Raw genomic sequence first — 19242 nt, 5'->3', positions numbered from 1 at the left:
GAAATTCAATTTGCACCAAAGGATGAAAAGAACAAGAGACATATTGCTCCCGATGGAATTCTAGTGGGCTTTGCAAGTGCCAAATTCATATTAATGGTTGAGATCATGCATTAAACATATTGTATAATCATTTCATTAATTCTTTCTTAACCACCACCACACACTAGCAAGCGAATGATAATCCAAAGAGAGCTACTAAAAGATGCTTGAAAAAGATAGAAGTTTAAGTTAAATGGAAAAAGAGATCGTTGATAAATAATATATAAGGGATAGTTTACAACCGGGGATGTAGCTCAGATGGTAGAGCGCTCGCTTAGCATGCGAGAGGTACGGGGATCGATACCCCGCATCTCCAGTCGAAATTTTTCCTTATTTCTCTGTGTCGTTCCAATGCAAAAGGCTGATGGGAAAGCGAAATTTTCAGGCAATTGCTCCATTTTATTATACAATATGATTATAAAATTTTACTGAAAAAGAGCGCGAGTTCATTTGGTTTCTACATCTACTGTATAAGGAATAATATACATAACATTAGTTCCAACTTCGAAGTAAAGATTGCGAAATCGATTAAACCATAGCTAACAACAAGCTATTCAATTTAAAAGTCTCTTTCTCGAGATAGCTTTGTAGAAAATTAGTAGAAAGTTAGAACAATTCTTTTCTTCTTTTATGATTTAATGTTTTGTACAATGTGTATGTTTATACAAATATTTGAAAGACAAGAAAGGACAACTACAACTATATTTAATTAGAAGTCCCTAATTCCTATATGTTTGTTCATAATCACATGTATTTGCTCATAACTCTAGTTGTAACTTGAATTTGGATAAGAAAGATCTGGAAGGTCTAAGTGTCTTTCAACTGTATCCAATATGCTACATTAAAGTGGACCAGATTTGGGTTGCAGTAATAGGCCCAGTTCTTTATTTGTATTGGGCTGCTGATTTATGTTTTGTGTATTTGGCCCAAATGTGTGTTGTGTCTGATAGGCCCATGTATGATAGGGTATGGTCTTTTATTTTCTAGATCATTCGACAGACCACTTGGCTCTTTCTCTTTCTTCGTCTTCGACTGTATCGCCTCCTTCTTCCCCACTTTAGAGTTTAGGTTGTGTGAAGAAGATTTCGGTCCAACACTCCCCCTCCCCCCCCCCTCAAGTTGGAGGGGTGAGAAAGCACACCCAACTTGGAAACGATTGAGCGGTGTAGAGGTCTAGAAAGAGGTTTAGTAAACACATCTGCGAGCTGAGATGTCGAAGGAACAAACGATAACGAGATCAAGCCGGCGAGGAACTGTTGACGGACGAAGTGACAATCAATTTCTACGTGCTTCGTCCGTTCGTGGAAGACCGGGTTTTTTTGCTATGTGAATAGCTGCCTGGCTATCAGAATGAAGAGAAACTGGCAAAAAGGGGGGAACTGAGAGATATGTGAGAAGGCGTATAAGCCATGTGAGTTCTGCAACGACCTTCTTCATAGATCGGTACTCGGCCTCTACAGAAGATAGGGAGAGTAAAGATTGTTTCTTTGATTTCCATGAAACAGGGGATCATCTAAGGTTGATGTAAAAGCCACTTACTGAGCGACGTGTCTCCGGACAGGACCCCCAATCTAAGTCACAAAAGGCGAGTAATTGAAAGGATGGGTCTGAATTCATAAAGAGCCCAAGCCCCTGCGAAGATAGTAAATATCGGTGACATCGTAATGCAGCATCAAAATGAGGTCGACGCGGACTTTGCATATATTGGCTCAGATGCTGAACGGTGAATGAGAGGTTAGGGCGAGTATGGATTAAAAAATTGAGCTTGCCCAATAGTCGCCTGTAGATTGTTGGATCATGAAGAGGCTCACCAACATCAGCACGAAGCTTGCAACTAGGGTCTAAAGGAGATGAAGCTGGACGTGAATCAAGGACACCAAACTTAGAAAGAAGGTCCAAGGTAAACTTCCTCTAACTGATAATTAGTCCATATTTTTCTCGTAATATTTCCATTCCGAGAAAATAACTAGCTTCTCAAAGATCTTTAACTTTGAATTCTGAATTGAGAAATGCTTTTAACCTAGAAAGCTTTGTAAGATCATCACCCGTTAGAAGTATGTCATCGACATAAACAGCAACAATAAAAATTCCAGAAGCTATCTTTTTGAAAAATAAGGAATAGTCATTAAGAGAATGGGAATCACCTTTGAAATTGAGGGCATCAGTAAGTCTTGTGTATCACTGACGTGATGCCTGTTTAAGTCCATATAAGGACTTTTTTAGTCTGCAAACATGGTTAGTAGAGGGTGAAGTCATTCCTGGTGAAAATCTCATGTTTACCTCTTCGTGTAGATCCCATGAAGAAAAGCGTTATTGACATCTAATTGAAATAATTTCCAATTCATTTTGACTGCGACTGCTAAAATACATCTAACAGTGGTTATTTTAACTACTGAACTGAAAGTCTCATTGTAATCGATTCCTTCCCTTTGTATGTCCCCTCGGATAACTAGTCGAGCCTTGAACCTTTCAATACTACCGGCAGATCTATACTTAACCTTATAGATCCATTTACATGGTAAAGATTTCTTTCCTTTTGGTAATTCAACCATTTCCCAGGTTTGGTTGGCCTCCAAGGCTTGAAGTTATGTAGCCATTGCATCCTGCCAACAGGGATGTAAAATTGCCTGGGAGAAGCTTGTAAGTTCAATGATGTGAGAAATAGAGGTTAGAAGTGATTGATTTGTAGGAGAAAGGTCTGTGAAAGGTATGGTAGTAGGTGAGACTGGTGCTGCAAAACACAAATCTGTTAGAGCAGTCAAGTACACATTATTGCACACATAATCTGACAGATAAGATGGTGGATTGTGGTCCCTAGTGGATCTCCTTAGTGCAGGTTGAAGGGGAATAGGAGATGGAGAAGAAGTGATCCTAGAGATAGAAGATAAAATAGGAGTTGTTCTAGGTGATGCTATTAAAGGAGGGAGAGTAGGACTAAGACTTAATTCTGAAGAAGAAGGGTGATTAGTCTGAAAGAAAGAGTGAATTTGGTTGGATATAGTAGAAACTTCTTTAGGAAAAATGGGTGGTTCAGGTGTAGGAGAAGAAAAAGGGATTATATCCTCATAAAAAATTATATTTCTAGAAATGAAAATTATTCTAGATTGAAGATCTAATAGTTTGTATCCTTTCTTCCCAAAGGAATATCCTAGAAATGCACATTTGACCGATCTAGATTAAAGTTTTATTATGTGATGAGGTAAAGTAGAAGCATAACATAGGCAACCAAAATATTTCAAAAAGTCATAAGATGAAGGTTTTCCAAAAAGGACTTCAAAAGGTATTTTGAAATTAAGCACTCTAGAAGGAAATCTATTGATTAAAAAGGTAGCAGTTAACAAAAAATCACCCCAATACATAGTAGGGAGAGTAGACTGAAATAATAGAGCCCTACATGTTTTTAGAAGATGTTTGTGCTTTCGTTCAACCACTCCATTTTGTTGTGGGGTAGCAACACAAGAAGTTTGATGAAGGATTCCATTAGAGAAGAATTTTTTTGAGAAAATGGATATTGATCCTAATTTCAAGGCATTATCTGAACGAATGATTTAAACTTTTCTTGCAAACTGCCTTTCCACCATTGCTATAAAAGATTGTAAGACTGGAAAAATATTGCTTTTTATTCTTAAAAGATAAGTCCAAGTTCCTCTACTATAGTCATTTACTATGGTCAAGAAGTATCTATAATTATCATGAGTTGGTACCTTGTAGGGTCCCCAGGTATCAACATGAATAAGTTAAAAAATTAAACTTGTGTTGATATTGCTTGAATGAAAAGGTAATTTTGTCTGTCTAGCTTGAGAACATATATCACAGGGAACATTAAATTTGGTTAGATAAGAAAACAGAAAACTGGATATATTTTGTATACTGGATGGAAGCATATGCCCCAACCTTTTGTGCCATAGGCTTACATTAGAACTGACTCTAGCAGAACAAGAAACTAAATGAGAGACAAGGTCTTTCCTAAGGTTATTACAAGCTGGATAAGACTGAAAAACTGATGGACTTCCATAAGCTAGTCCAGAACTTAGAGAAGCTGGATTAAGTAGATATAGTCCTTCCTTCACTTCACCAATTACCACTGGCCTCTTCAGTGAAGGGCCCTGCAAAAATGTACCAAAAGATGAGAAAATCAAGGTACATATGAGTTGTTGAGCGAGTTTGTGAACTGAAATTAGGTTAAATCTGAAATCTGAAACATATAACACATTGTGTAGGGTTAAATCTGGCAAAACATGCACACTACCAACTTGACTGACCTTAACTTTATATGAATTTGGGAGATTAACATACAGAGATTTGGTTAGAGGTTTCACATTGAATAAAATAGAATATTCAAAAGTCATATGTTCTGAAGCCCCTGAATCTATTATCCAGGAGGTAGAATTCATGTAAGAGAAACAAGAAAGGCAATATAGGTTAGGAGCAGTGATTGTTTTACTAGCACAGTTGGCACTAGCATTTGCATCAGAAATTTTCTCACCCTGTTGGCCAACCTTCACATGTTGAAGAAGCTGGTAGATCTGATTTAGCTGCTCTTGAGTGATGACTTTTTCTGTTGCATGTCCTTCCAATATGTTGACTGACTGAGTTGTGTTTTCTTCATTCATGATTGTTGCATTGTTGTGAGGACCTGCTTGATACCTTTTGGATTTAGTGAACTTGAAAGTTGAGGGAAACCCAATGATTCTATAGCATTTGTCAATGGAATGTCCAGGTTTCTTGCAATAGTTGCATATCACGTTATGCTTCTTTCCTTCAACAGTTGTTTTGAACTTTCCTTCTCCAATAGTATATTTCTGAAAAGTGGTTTGCTGATTTTGTACCAGGAAAGCAGTCTCGACTGGGAGTTGTGCAACATGAATTTTCCTTTGTTTCTCATCTTGATTGAGAAGAGAGTAGGCTTGATTGACACTAGGAAGAGGAGTAATCATTAGAATGTTATTCCTCACAGTTGAGTAGGTATCATTAAGCCCCATGAGAAATTGGATGAGCCTACCATCTTGAAGGGATTTGAAAGTTCTGGACTTTCCTCCACAATCACACTCACAGGTGCAGTGCACACAAGTATTCAAGGTATCTAACTCATCCCAAATTCTTTTTACCTTTGTATAATTTCCTGCCACATCACAGATGCCTTGCACTAGATCACTCAACTCCTTTTGTAACTGGTAAAGTTGAGCACCATTACATTGTCCAAATCTGACCTCAAGCTCTTTTCAAATATTAGTTGCAGTTTTAGAATAAAGGACACTTTCAGCTATGTCCTTAGACAGAGAGTTCAAAAGCCATGATATAACCATATCATTGTAACGATTCCACTGCTTGAAGTTAATGGAAGAAGAATCAGGTTCAGAATAAGTTCCATCGATAAAATTAAGTTTATTCTTGGCAGAGAGTGCAATGACTATGGCTCTACGCCATCCTCCATATCCCTTTCCATCAAATAGTGAGTTGATAAGAACCATGTCTGGTGAGTCAGATGGATGAAAATAATAGGGATGAGAGGAATCGATAAGCACAACAGTGGGTTGAAAGACTGTGTGAGCTGCAGAAACATTGGAGGAGTCATCTATGGAATTTGTTGCCATTTGAAAAGAGAAAGAAAAAAAAGAAGGTAACTGAAAAAAATACAGATTAAGGTTTTTGAGATAGCTACTGCTCTGATACCATATAGAAAATTAGAAGAAAGTTAGAATAATTCTTTTCTTCTTTTGATGATTTAATATTCTGTACAATGTGTATGTTTATACAAGTATTTGAAAGATAAGAAAGGACAACTACAACTATATTTAATTAGAAGTCCCAAATTCCTATATGTTTGCCCATAATCACATGTGTTTTCCCATAACTCTAGTTGTAACTTGTATTTAGATAAGAAAGTTCTGGAAGGACTAAGTGTCTTTCAGGTGTATCCAATATGCTACATTGAAGTGGACCGGATTTTGGCTATAGTAATAGGCCCAGTTCTTTATTTGTATTGGGCTGTTGATTTATGTTTTTTGTATTTGGCCCAAATGTGTGTTGTGTCTGATAGGCCTATGTATGATAGAGTATGGTCTTTTATTTTCTAGATCATTCGACAGACCACTTGGCTCTTTCTCTTTCTTCCTCTTCGACTGTATCGCCTCTTTCTTCCCCACTTTAGAGTTTAGGTTGTGTGAAGAAGATTATGGTCCAACAAGCTTACACTATTTGTTAGTCTTTTATCAATCAAAATCACTTTAAAGATTTCCGTTTTACTCATAATATGGTCCAAGTAAACATTACTAACTCGATTAACCTAGCTAACCTCGAGCTATTGAATTCAAATTTTCTTTCTCAAGGTAACGTATATTTTTAATCTTTTAACAATCAAAACTACTTCAAATGGAGAAACAAAGTTAAATAGGAAATTTTACCTCCTAAAACAAAGGTTACACCATATTTATTATAAACCAAAATTATTTTAAAATATTATTTTCTATAGCTACATTTTATATCTTATAGCAAAATAGATGTTTATGGTATATTGGTATATACTACCATTAAGGCATGAAATACGCTATTTATATTTTTCCTCTCTCTTTCTTTCAATTAACACACAATTCTCTCTCAGAATATTCCTTCTTTCTCTCTCTTCGAGCAATTCAAGATACACGCCCTAGTATTGATGGCCGACGAGACATTAGAATAGAGTACAAGGCAGCCAGAAAATAGAAAAGAGTGAATTTTTCGAACGGAAAGGAGCAATGTGATGAACTCTTATCAGAAATTTATTGTACGGATCCAACGAACTTTTTTCTCTTTTTTGCTATTTAGTCACATATAATGATACAAATACATTGTATTATGTACAAATTCACTCAAACACATTGTATTTTTGTATAAATATATTTTTTTGCATGTATTTATTTATTTTGAAGGTCTGTATTTTTTTAATAAAACTGAATACACATGTATTCATGCATACTGTACATACATTATGCATAAATACATGATATAAACATTAAAATACCCTAAATACAAACATTGAAATAGAACAGAATATAAACAGTGAATGCATTTAATTTTAAAATACAATAAAATACACTAAATACAAATAGAAATACAGTGAATACAACCAATAAAATATACTGAATATAACAGTAATAATATGTATTAGGAATAACTAAAATATTGTTAATATAAATACATTTGAATACACTGAATATAAATTAAAATAGTGAATACAGTAAATACAAACATTGAATCTAATGAATGCAACAGTAAAAAACAAATATTGAAACATACTAAATACAAAAGTTAAATACAACAGTTATATACAACTGAAAAATTATTCTAATTAATTGGATTGATAATGAGGCATGTTAGAATTGATTTTGTTGAGTTATATTAGGAGTGTATCACGCTAATTGATCCTATTTCGGTTATTAGACAGCTGGACGGACATATTTTTAAGGTGATTGCCGTTATTGTATTCATGAATACATTACGCGAATACATGTGAATACAGTCGCGTACAACAGTAACCCCCCTGTTTTTAGGCGACTTTTGATATTGTATTCATGAATACATTAGCGCGAAAACAACGAATACACTACCGTAACAAACTGAATAATAGCTACAGGAAGTAATTATGTATATGATAGTTATAAAAAGTTAATAGCCACTAAACAACAGTGATTTCTGAAATTTTCTCAAGAAAATAACCTACTAGAGTCAAGCCTTCTTGATGTTTATTGGTAGACAGGTAGTAAATTGGTATGCAATAAATGTTGAGGCTGATAATTACGTAACTATTTTTCCTGAACCATTTAGGACTGATAAGTTTTTAGGTGGAAAGTGGTAATGCTTTTTTTTTTTTTTTTTTTCTAAATCGAAGAACCTTTTATTTAACACGGAAATTCAAGAGAGTGATTATTACAACAAGGAACTAATCTCAACGATCTAGTTCCTGAAACGTCTTTGCTAAAATGTAATAAAGCAAAAGAAGCGGGTGCATCCCAGGATGCATCATCTGCTTTAAAAGAAAGTGGTAATGCTAGTACAGAAAAACAACAACATATGCACCTAAATTGGTTGTTTTAAAAGTTTCAATATTTGTTATAAATAAAATTTTATGAATTTTGAACAATAGATTTATAATCTTGTCATGATCTTCGTAAACATTAAGCTAAAAAGATCTAGTATTAATTTGTATTCATGTGCTATATTTAATACAAATATGATGCCGACGAAAACTAGCCCTTAACTTTATTGTTTTTAAACTATCACTGTAGACCATTTTGAATGTGTCTTGACTCTTGAGGAAGAGTTTCGATTTCATAAAATTTGTGTTTGTAAATTTCAGGAGGATAGTGTTATGAACCAGCTCCAGGCCAATGTGAATACCTGCAAAGATGTCACACAAGCAGCTATTGGGCCGAGAAATAGGACCAGAAGACCTGATTTGGTATCCAGGCTCAATTAAAAACTACATCACTAAAAAGACGTCATTTTTTCACTTTTAACCCGCGAAAAAAACTATTATTTTGATTATTATTTTTAGAGTGGTTATGCAATGTCATTTTCCCAAAAAGGATTAGGGGTTAGAAAGAAGAGGATATGAGAATTGTTATGAAGTGTATGTATTCGCTCATCCCGGTTCTGCTTCTCATCCCGTTCTTCTACGGTTTATTTATGTCTTCTCATCCTCTCTGTTATATTTCAGCTATTTTTTGGTTGTTATTTCTAGTTGTTTGTAAGTTGTAACTCCATTTAGTGAATTAATATAGCCAGTTAATTTGGTTTGTTTCAGATAGTGTGTAAAACCTAACTTTAAACTTTCCCTATAATAATTTCTGTTGTTGGATAGGAAAAAGATTTTGATATCCTTACCTTCTTTGAATTTGGCAGCTTGCCTTAGGTCACAAATTAAAGCGTACAGATTTTAAAACTGATCAGGGTTAAATTATCTACGGATTAAATGCAACGACCAAACTTACAAATTCGCATAAATTCAAGGCCATATAGTGATTTTTTCACCTACCTCCAACGTTCCAACCAAAAATCTCGGTTAAGTTAAAAGTATTGAAGCACAAAATGTATGTGATTTTTTTCCGATTGTTTCTGATATATATCTATAAATAACGTGATCCAACACTAGGATTTCATTGCTGATATATCAAAAGTTACGTCATATATCCAGCAGCTAGGATTTCATTAATTCTTTTAAGTTCGAATTTGTATCATGTGTTACCAACTGGGGATTAAAAAAATAAAATCATAAAAAGCATTCGTTCAATTTTAACGAAAAATTCAATATAAAATGCGAAAGACTTGTCCAGCAGCTACCAAAGGAATTGGTATTATGATCAAATGTATCTTGCAGGCCAACAACTTTAATGTTGAACGTTCTGCTTCTTTGTCTTGTCCAGTTTCTTCTCTTGTTTAGTTGAGTAGAAATTATTTTAATTCGCTTGAAAGGGAAATTAGAAAAATTATAAACGGAGAATAGGCACAAAGAAAAGTAAAGAAGAACAAAAACAGAAGAAAGGGTCAACATTCATGTCCGGCTCAAGAAATATTATATTCTCTCCTGTCTATTTTATTTGTTTTTTTTTTCCACACATATTAAGGAATCATACTTTTAGCATTATTTAACAATAGAATTGACCATATTAACCTTAATTTGTTTATTGGAAATACAACAAACACTCCTAGACTCTTTACTCTAAGAGCAACTTTTGAAAAAAATAATTAATTTCTTCTTGATATATTAAAAAATCAAATATTGTGGACCATAAAAATAAACTAAAAAATCAATTAAAGTACATAGGAGGAAGTAACTTCGTAACTTTAATATTTTGCCATTTGGTCTTTGTATATGCAACCGTAAAAGTGACTTCTTTCGTCTCAAAGATAATAATGGAATTTGGAGTAGGCTGGTCAATTAATTCAGTTAATTGCTTGTCCAAAATCGAATGTTAATTCCTTTATTTTTTGTCTAAAATTTGAATATTCAACACTACATATAAAAGATAATGCCAATTACAATTCTAACACTTGAAAATATTTAAAAAGAATATTAAAAATAACAATTTAAAATTAAAGACTTTTGATTCCCTAAATAAGGTCAAAATAGCACGGGCTAGCCAGTTTTCGAACTGGTAATTGAAATATAGCCAACGTTTGCAAAGTAATTAAAAAATAGTCATTGTTTTGTTGCAACACGAAAAAATCCAGCATAATATGCTGGAGATTGGAGCACTTGTATATGAATTTCCAGCATATTATGTTGGAACTCCAGCACACGGAAAGTTCCAGCATAATATACTAGAGATTGGAGCAACTGTGTATGAACTTCCAGCATATTATGTTGGAACTCCAGCACACGGAAAGTTGCAGCATAATATACTAGAGATTGGAGCAACTGTGTATAAACTTCCAGCATATTATGTTGGAACTCTAGTACACGAAAAGTTCCAGCATAATATACTGGAGATTGGAGCACATATGTATGGACTTTCAGCATATTATGTTGGAATTTTAACACATTATGAAATTCCAGCATGTTATGCTCGAAACTCACATGTGAAAAATTCGAACTCCAACATATTATGCTGGAATATTTTCGAATTTTGAACAGTATTTTTGTTCAGATTTATCTTTTAAATAAATAATTGCTAAATTTTGATTACTTTTGAAACTGTAACTATTTTCAATTACCACTTGTAAATCTGACTATTTTTGAATTTCTCCCTTAAATTAAATAAGCGCCTGCCCGCAAATTTAAACAGAGAGTGCATTAGTTTTAAACATTGTTACAAAAATAACATGAAAGATATATGACCAGTTGACCACAATACAAAAAACATGATACAGCAGTTCAGTACCATGTGACATATTAGCCATGAAACTTTTGAACAGGGACAAAGATACGAAGTTATCAAACTATATATCTATGTACCTGTTTTTCCCTTTATAGTTTATTTATACATATGTGCTTTGTTTCTTTACTTGAAAGCGACCTAAGAATTGGCAAGCTAGCGTGAGGTATGGCATATATATATATATATATATATATATATATATATATATATATATATATGCAAGCCTTGAATATATTAAAAACTACACTATATTATATGCTGTTGCATTAGATTGAAGACTGATATTTGTCAAAGCCATAATATATGGAGTATATATATAATATCTATGGGCAGAGCTAGCGTGGAAGATATGGGTTAGGCTGAACTAGTAACTTTTAGTCCAAACTCTGTATTTATTTTAAGAAATTTATTTAATATATATAAATTATTAATTTAAAATTCGTAATTTACAATATTATAATCCCAAACCCACAAATTTCAACTTGTAGCTCTGTCTCGTATAGTATCACTATCACCACAACAATGTCGTATTATGCATGCAAGTCTTGGAAAATGTTTTCACTTTGTCATTATCAGTTTCCCTTTAGGTAAAAGTATACCGATTCCTTGTTCTGAAATTCACCATGCGATAATTCAGGAGTTTTCTAAAAACACATATTGGAGCATACACATATAGCATTCTTCTTTACGCTTTCACATATCAATCTGGCGAATACATTGCCTGCTCACGAAGCAATCAACTAATAAAATCCTATATAATATATTTATATTTCATAATTTATGTATTATTTAATTGCCATAACCAGCAAAGCTTTAACAAATTTGATTAAATGGAAAAAGGAGTGTATACGATCAAAATCTGGCTTGCCCGATTTCGTATGATTAATCGAGACCGGGGTGACAAACCGAGGTTCAATCCCAAATTATATTGGATCGTTACATGAATAAATATTACTTAGCTCGTGATTCAAGGATTGATTGAGATCGAGACCAGCTAAGGTCGAGACCGAGAAGGATAGAGATCTAGCGAGATCGAAAAAAGCCTGCTAAGTTGTATAACAGAAAGCCGAGGAATCCGTAACCAGACGAGGATTGTGGCAGAGATCTCGGCATATATCAAGTCAAGACCGGTTGATTAGCCAATCTGGAAATTTTCTTCTGTATTTAGAATTGCACCATATATAGAACTCCTCTACTATATAAAGGGGGTTCCAATCATTTTGTAAGAATGGATTCACGCATAACAAAACAATATATAACATTTTATCTCTTAAATCTCTCTCATTCAATTGTTCATTTTTTGCTTTTCAATAATATATTCAGTTGGTTCGAGGGCGACCTAGCTCGAGGGTCAAAGTTGAGCGTTACATTTGTTTCTTTTATTTTACAGTTAATTTCTAACTTCAATTCTCATATTTCTCAGTTTGTGCCAAGTGAATTCACATATCCTTAAAACTATTTATAATTTAAATTGTTATCCGAATTTAAGGGTAAACAAGGAGTTCGTCAATGACATAATGTCCAGACTGTAACTATTTGGACCTCGCCAACAAAAAAGAGAAATAATTAAGGTGGAGGAAATGGTGCGATACCTAGAAAAGGCAAGCAGTTAACATCACACAGCTTTGGAAAAGGTCCCTCGTGGTTGCGCTCTTTTAGTTTTAATTAGGTGACGACAAGAAAATATGGGATGAAAACTTTGAATAAGAAAGGCTGTGCATACTTGACAGTACTCTTTTATGTCATTGTTGGTTAAACACGTTAGGGATACATTCAAAGTGGAGAAAAGTGAAAAAATGTTCTTATAATATATAGACTATATATCTAATTGTGAAAATTACACATGAATGAATAAGGGTAATGAAGAAGCCTTAAGAAAGGTTTATGGAAAAGGACAGGAGGGATTGTTACAAAACACCAATCTGAAAAGAAATATTACCAATGCTACCTCTCTGAGTTCACTTACCTATAGGCTATAGCCATTGTCACAGTGCGAGGCTTAGAAAAGCTATATATCCAATGGGAAAAAAGCTACTAAAAGGTAGAATAGTATTCTTGACATCCATAGGACGCAAGTTAAGGCAAGGGATCAATTCCATCTGTTTTGTAACTCAAGTTACCTACCTCTTTTTACTTTTTCAATGGTAATTAAGTCCAAATTATTAATTAATCTTCTGGTTTCCTTGCATGTCAACTAAAACCTATCAATGATTATGCACGTATTGCCCTCAGATCAGATAGGGATAAAAATTTAAAACAGTGGATTCGAAGTGTCACTAAACATATTCTATGAACTTACTAGCTGTCCTTTGTTAGTAACGAACAGATACAAATTAAGTATAAACAAATATTTTTGTTAAAATTATTCAAATATATGTCAAGTCAAAACTAAATTAAAAAAAAAAATACTAGGTGGTTCAATACTTCATTGGCATATATCGCATAGGCCAATGCATGAGTGTGCAATTTCAATATAATGCCAAAAGAAAAAAAAAGGTTTCCAATTTAGTTTCGTACAAATATATGCAATTATATATCGTGTATAATGTTTTTAGAGAGATTAATGCTTTGACATTTCATTTGTTACCTCAAAGTGTTCGATATTCAAATTCTTTCAGATAATTATAAAGCCAATAATAAATTCATAAATTGAGCCAATAATAATTAAATCATACGTTGGGTTGTAAGTTTGATTTACAATTCACATGCGTGACATTGTCGTTAGTATGATTTACACAATCCGATGGATTCAAAAAAATAAAGCATTTATAATAGTTTATAATATTTTGATTTACTTCATCCAAATCTAATTAACAATCAAATCTTTAGAATTCTCATTTTTTTTAGACTCTGGTATTTCATTTTGTAATTGAAAAAGGAGTAATTTCCTGAAACCATTATAAAATTTCATATATGATTAGTCAGTTTTTAGCTTTAATAATATCTTTTTAGTTTTAAGATGTGACAAAGTAAAAACAAAAATGTTGTTCTTATCACAGTTGAAAATGCTTAAGAAGATTAGTTACATATTCCATAATTGTATACGGTTAATACCGGACCCGCCCTATTTTACTACTTGACCAAGAACCGGGAGGTTGCATCGAAGGATGGCCTCATAACGGAACAGACTAAAATCACGAGGATAAGGTACCGATTTCAGAATCGAGGTACCTGCCGAGATCGAGGCTAGTAGCGATCGAAGCCAAATGAGACAGACATCGAGCAAGATCGAAGATACACAATAACATAAAGGCGAGATATTCGTGACTGGTCGAGGATCATGGCGTAAATCTCGGAACGGATTAAATCAGAAACGGCTAATTAGTTAATCATAGGATTTCTTTCTGTAATTAGAATTATACCATAAGTGTAATTTCTCTACTATTTAAAAGAGGGTTCTAATCATTTGTGAGAGAGATTGTTCACAAATATCAAAGCAATATAATTCTCTTTCTCGTTTATACTATTGTTCATCAGCTTGTTATATTTTGATTGTTCTTACATCAACTAGTTCGAGGGTATCCAAATTCGAGGGCTGAGTTTTATTCTAACACTGGTTTGCTTTACTTTATAGTTCATTTCTGTTATTAATCTTCATATTTATCAATTGGTATTAAGTGAAATCACGTGTCCTTAGAACCACATTATAAGTTTAATTGTTATCCAATTTTAAGGGTAAACAGTTTGGCACCCACCGTGGGATTAAGGATAATAGTGATTGCTTAATACTAATTCCGATAACACACACCGCTTTACACTTGTTTTCGTAAGAATCTTTGTTTTCAGGATAAACATATCAAACTCACAAGCAGCGCCTACACATGGTGACAATGACCTCGGATTTCACGGGGATAATGACAATACATCCACCCCAGGGATCGAGGTGCCATAGGCTGACCTCGAGGGAGCACCAATTGCAAATCTCATCGATATCAGTTCACATGTCGCCCTAAATACAAATTTGGGCGTTGATCCCGAAGGTAGCGTACGCAGAGAAGTTCGATCAGGTGGTCGAGGTACACTGGGAGGAGAAGATGGTGGAGTTAACCTCCAATTAATATTCGAAATGTTACAGGCTCAACAAGCCGCTATAGCCCAACTACAAAATCAATACTGAACACCGAGTAGGATCGAACCAGAAGTTATCCACAAGACTGAGCCTTTGGCGGAAAGGTTGAACGCCAACGAATCGGGGACTGGCCCCACCATTATGAAAATGCTCTAGGAGCTCACTAAATGGATTGAATCGGGAGAAAAGAAAATCGAGGCAAATGATAAGAAAGTAGAGACATACAACTCCCGGATTGACCAAATATCGGGGGCACCGCCGATTCTAAAGGGTATGGATTCAAAGAAATTCGTACAGAAGCCTTTCCCTCCAAGTGCGGCTCCGAAACCCATTCCGAAGAAATTCTGAATGCCAGAAATTCCTAAGTATAATGGGACCACCGACCCTAATGAGCATGTCACTTCTTATACATGCGCAATAAAAGGGAATGACTTGGAAGATAAAGAGATTGAATCTGTTTTACTAAAGAAATTTGGAGAAACCTTGTCGAAAGGAGCAATGATATGGTACCACAATTTGTCGCCTAATTCCATCGATTCTTTCGCCATACTTGCAGACTCCTTCGTAAAGGCACATGCTGGAGCAATAAAGGTTGCGCCTATGAAGTCGGACCTCTCCAAGGTGAAACAAAAAGACAATGAAATATTGAGGGAATTTGTATCTCGGTTCCAGATGGAACGCATGGAACTACCACCGGTCACAGACGATTGGGATGTTCAAGCCTTTACTCAAGGTTTGAACGAACGAAGTTCGGTGGCATCACGACAGCTAAAGCAGAATTTAATTGAATATCCAGCAGTAACCTGGGCCAATGTACATAATCGGTACCAGTCAAAAATCAGGGTCGAGGATGATCAATTAGGGACCCCTTCCGGTTCTGTTTATCCAAACAGGCCCGTCGGCATAACTCAAAGGGATATCGACAGAGAACCCCGATCGAACAGAGATTGGTATCAACCATACAACGCAGATCGTAGAAACAGTGGCCCAGGACGCAATCCCACCCGAAATGATCGAAGGAACGATCGAGGACAGAGCTCTCGAGGGCTCATAAGCAAAAGTGGCTTTGATAAACATGCCGATCCCACAGAAGCACCACGATTATCAAAATACAACTTCAGCATCGACGCATCACATATAGTGTCAGCCATTGAAAGAATCAAAGATACTAGATGGCCTAGACCCCTACAAACTGATCCATCCCAAAGAAACTACAATCAAATATGCAAATACCATGGTACACATGATCATAGAACCGAAGACTGCAGACAACTAAGGGAGGAGGTGGCTCGTCTATTCAACGAGGGTCACCTTCGAGAATTCTTGAGCGACCGAGTTAAAAACCATTTCAGAGACAGGGATGCAAATAGGAAAATCGAGCAGGAAGAACCACAACACGTGATTCACATGATCGTTAGTAGGGTCGATATTCCACAAAGGCCCATGTTCAAACGCACTAAAGTATCAATCACCAGGGAAAAATGAACTCGAGACTATGTGCCAGAAGGCACTTTATCATTCAATGATGAGGAAGTAGAAGGGATCTCACACCCCCACAATGATTCTCTAGTAATCTCTATCCTTATGAATAAAATTCAGGTTAAACGTGTTTTAATTGATCCAGGAAGCTCGGCCAATATTATTCGATTGAGGGTCATAGAGCAGTGCCTACAAGATCAGAGGTTACCCGCAACTCGGATTCTCAATGGCTTCAACATGGCAAGTGAAACAACTAAAGGTGAAATCATCCTACCAGTAAATGTAGCCGGAACTATTCAAGAAACAAAGTTCCATGTGATCGAGGGCGATATGAGATACAACGCACTGCTTGGAGACCCTGGATTCATAACATGAGGGCGGTCCCCTCAACCCTGCACCAAATGCTGAAGTTCCCAACACCGGATGGAGTAAAAACGGTGTATGGGGAACATCATGCTGCAAAAGAGATGTTCGCGATTGGCGAAGTAATACCGGTATCGGCGCTTTTGTCAACAAAGGGATCGAAGTCCAAAGAAAAATAGGAAACTAAATAGCAACCACAGCCACCAGCCTCGACTCAGTCGGAGAAGCAGGGAACAGACGAAGACGATGACTATTGGACCCCTCGATCCTTCATAATCCTCGAGGATTCCGACGCCACCAAATCGACAATCGAAGAGTTGGAGCAAGTCATACTGATCGAGCATCTACCCGATCGAAAGGTATGCCTGGGTACGGGGTTAAGCCCCGAGCTCAGGGAAAAACTCATTAAATTTCTTATCAATAATATGGATTGTTTTGCTTGGTCCCACCTAGATATGACAGGGGTCTCGCCAGAGATCACTACACATCGACTGAGCTTGGACCCGAAGTTTCGCCCGGTAAAACAAAAGAGAAGGCCCCAGTCTGAGGTAAAACATACATTCATCAAGGACTAGGTAGCCAAACTTCTCAAAATAGGATCCATTCGGGAAGTAAAATATCCCGAATGGTTAGCAAACGTAGTCGTAGTCCCTAAAAAGGGAAATAAACTTAGAATGTGCGTAGACTATAAAGATTTAAATAAAGCATGTCCTAAAGTCTCTTTTCCTCTGCCAAATATCGATCGCATGATCGATGTCACGGCCGGTCACGAAATCCTTAGTTTTTTTTATGCCTACTCGAGGTACAATCAAATGCAAATGAACCCGGAGGATCAAGAAAAGACTTCGTTCATCACTAAGTACGACACCTATTGTTATAATGTAATGCCATTTGGACTAAAAAAAAGTCAGTGCCACTTATCAACGCTTAGTAAATCGAATGTTCGAAGAACAAATAGGTAAATCAATGGAGGTTTATATTAACGATATGCTAGTTAAGTCCCTGCGAGCAGAGGACAATTTGACACATTTGCAGGAGACCTTCGATATACTAAGGAAATACTACATGAAACTCAACCCAGAGAAATGTGCATTCGGGGTCGGCTCGGGCAAGTTCCTAGACTTTATGATATAAAATCGGGGGATCGAAATCAACCCCGATAAGATCAAGGCAATCGAAGACATCACAGTCGTGGACAATGTTGAGGTCGTACAAAGATTAACAGGGCGCATAGCCGCCTTAGGCCGATTTATCTCGAGGTCTTCAGATAGAAGTCACAGGTTCTTCTCACTGCTCAAAAAGAAGAACAACTTTGCATGGACCCCGGAATGCCAACAAGCATTGGAAGAATTAAAGCAGTACCTCTCGAGCCCGCCACTGCTTCATACTCCGAAAGCGGACGAGCAACTCTACTTGTACTTAGTAGTCTCGGAAATCACGGTAAGTGGGGTCCTAGTTCGAGAAGTGCAAGGTACGCAATTTCCTGTTTACTATGTTAGTCGAACTTTAGGTGAGGCCGAGACCCGGTACCCATACTTAGAAAAATTAGTGCTTGCCTTAATAAGCCCCTCTAGGAAATTAAAAACACATTTTCAGTGTCACCCTATCTGTGTGGTGACTACTTATCCCCTTCGCAATACTTTGCATAAGCCCAAACTTTCGGGTCGATTGGCCAAATGGGTCATCGAGATTAGTGGATACAATATCGAATATCGACCCCGAACGGCCATCAAGTCTCAAATCTTAGCGGACTTCGTGGTCGACTTTACGTCAACCCTCGTACCCGAAGTCGAAAAGGAACTATTATTAAAGTCGGGTACATCATCGAGGGTGTGGACCCTCTTCACAAATGGTGCCTTGAACGTGAAGGGGTCCGGGCTAGGCATCGTTTTGAAGCCGCCCACGGGTAATACAATTAGACAAGCTATCAAAACTTCCAAGTTAACTAATAATGAGGCCGAGTATGAGTCCATGATTGCAGGTCTTGAGCTAGCTAAAGGTTTGGGAGCAGAGGTCATTGAGGACAAATATGACTCCCTGTTTGTGGTAAACCAAGTCAACAGAACCTTCGAGGTTCGAGAAGATCGAATGCAGAGGTACTTGGACAAACTACAGGTGACTCTACATCGGTTTAAAGAATGGACCCTACAGCATGTGCCTCGAGAACAAAACAGCGAGGTCAATGCCCTTGCAAATTTGGGGTCATCAATCGAAGACAACGAGATTAGCCCGGGGACTGTCGTAGCACTTTCAAGGTCAGTAATCGAAGAAGGACACGCCGAAATCAACTCCACAAGTCTGACCTGGGATTGGAGGAATAAATATATCGAGTACCTAAATAACGGGAAGCTTCCATCGGATCCTAAGGAATCAAGGACTCAACGTACGAAGGCTGCACGATTCACATTGGCCGAAGATGGAACACTATATAGAAGG

General features: G+C 36.3%; 1 protein-coding gene and 1 non-coding gene across 2 annotated transcripts; one reads left to right on the top strand and one right to left on the bottom strand.

Moving 5' to 3' along the window:
• The first annotated feature begins 282 nt into the window (after window positions 1–282).
• Window positions 283–355, top strand: TRNAA-AGC (transfer RNA alanine (anticodon AGC)). Its single transcript has one exon. It is a non-coding gene; the product is annotated as a tRNA-Ala (tRNA).
• Window positions 356–5261: 4906 nt separating this feature from the next.
• LOC138895567 (uncharacterized) lies at window positions 5262–5633 on the bottom strand. The gene has a single exon (XM_070180270.1). It carries the CDS (start codon window positions 5631–5633, stop codon window positions 5262–5264), a length of 372 nt encoding a protein of 123 aa, XP_070036371.1.
• Window positions 5634–19242: the final 13609 nt, after the last annotated feature.

Source organism: Nicotiana tomentosiformis, chromosome 7 (genome assembly GCF_000390325.3).
Source record: "Nicotiana tomentosiformis chromosome 7, ASM39032v3, whole genome shotgun sequence".
Taxonomy (NCBI): Eukaryota; Viridiplantae; Streptophyta; class Magnoliopsida; order Solanales; family Solanaceae; genus Nicotiana; species Nicotiana tomentosiformis.
Note: the sequence above shows the minus strand (reverse complement) of the source record. Positions and strands in the feature narration are given on the sequence as shown.

Excerpts from the sequence above, each read along its gene's own strand:
- LOC138895567 (XM_070180270.1), bottom strand. The coding sequence starts at position 5,633 with ATGGCAACAAATTCCATAGATGACTCCTCCAATGTTTCTGCAGCTCAC.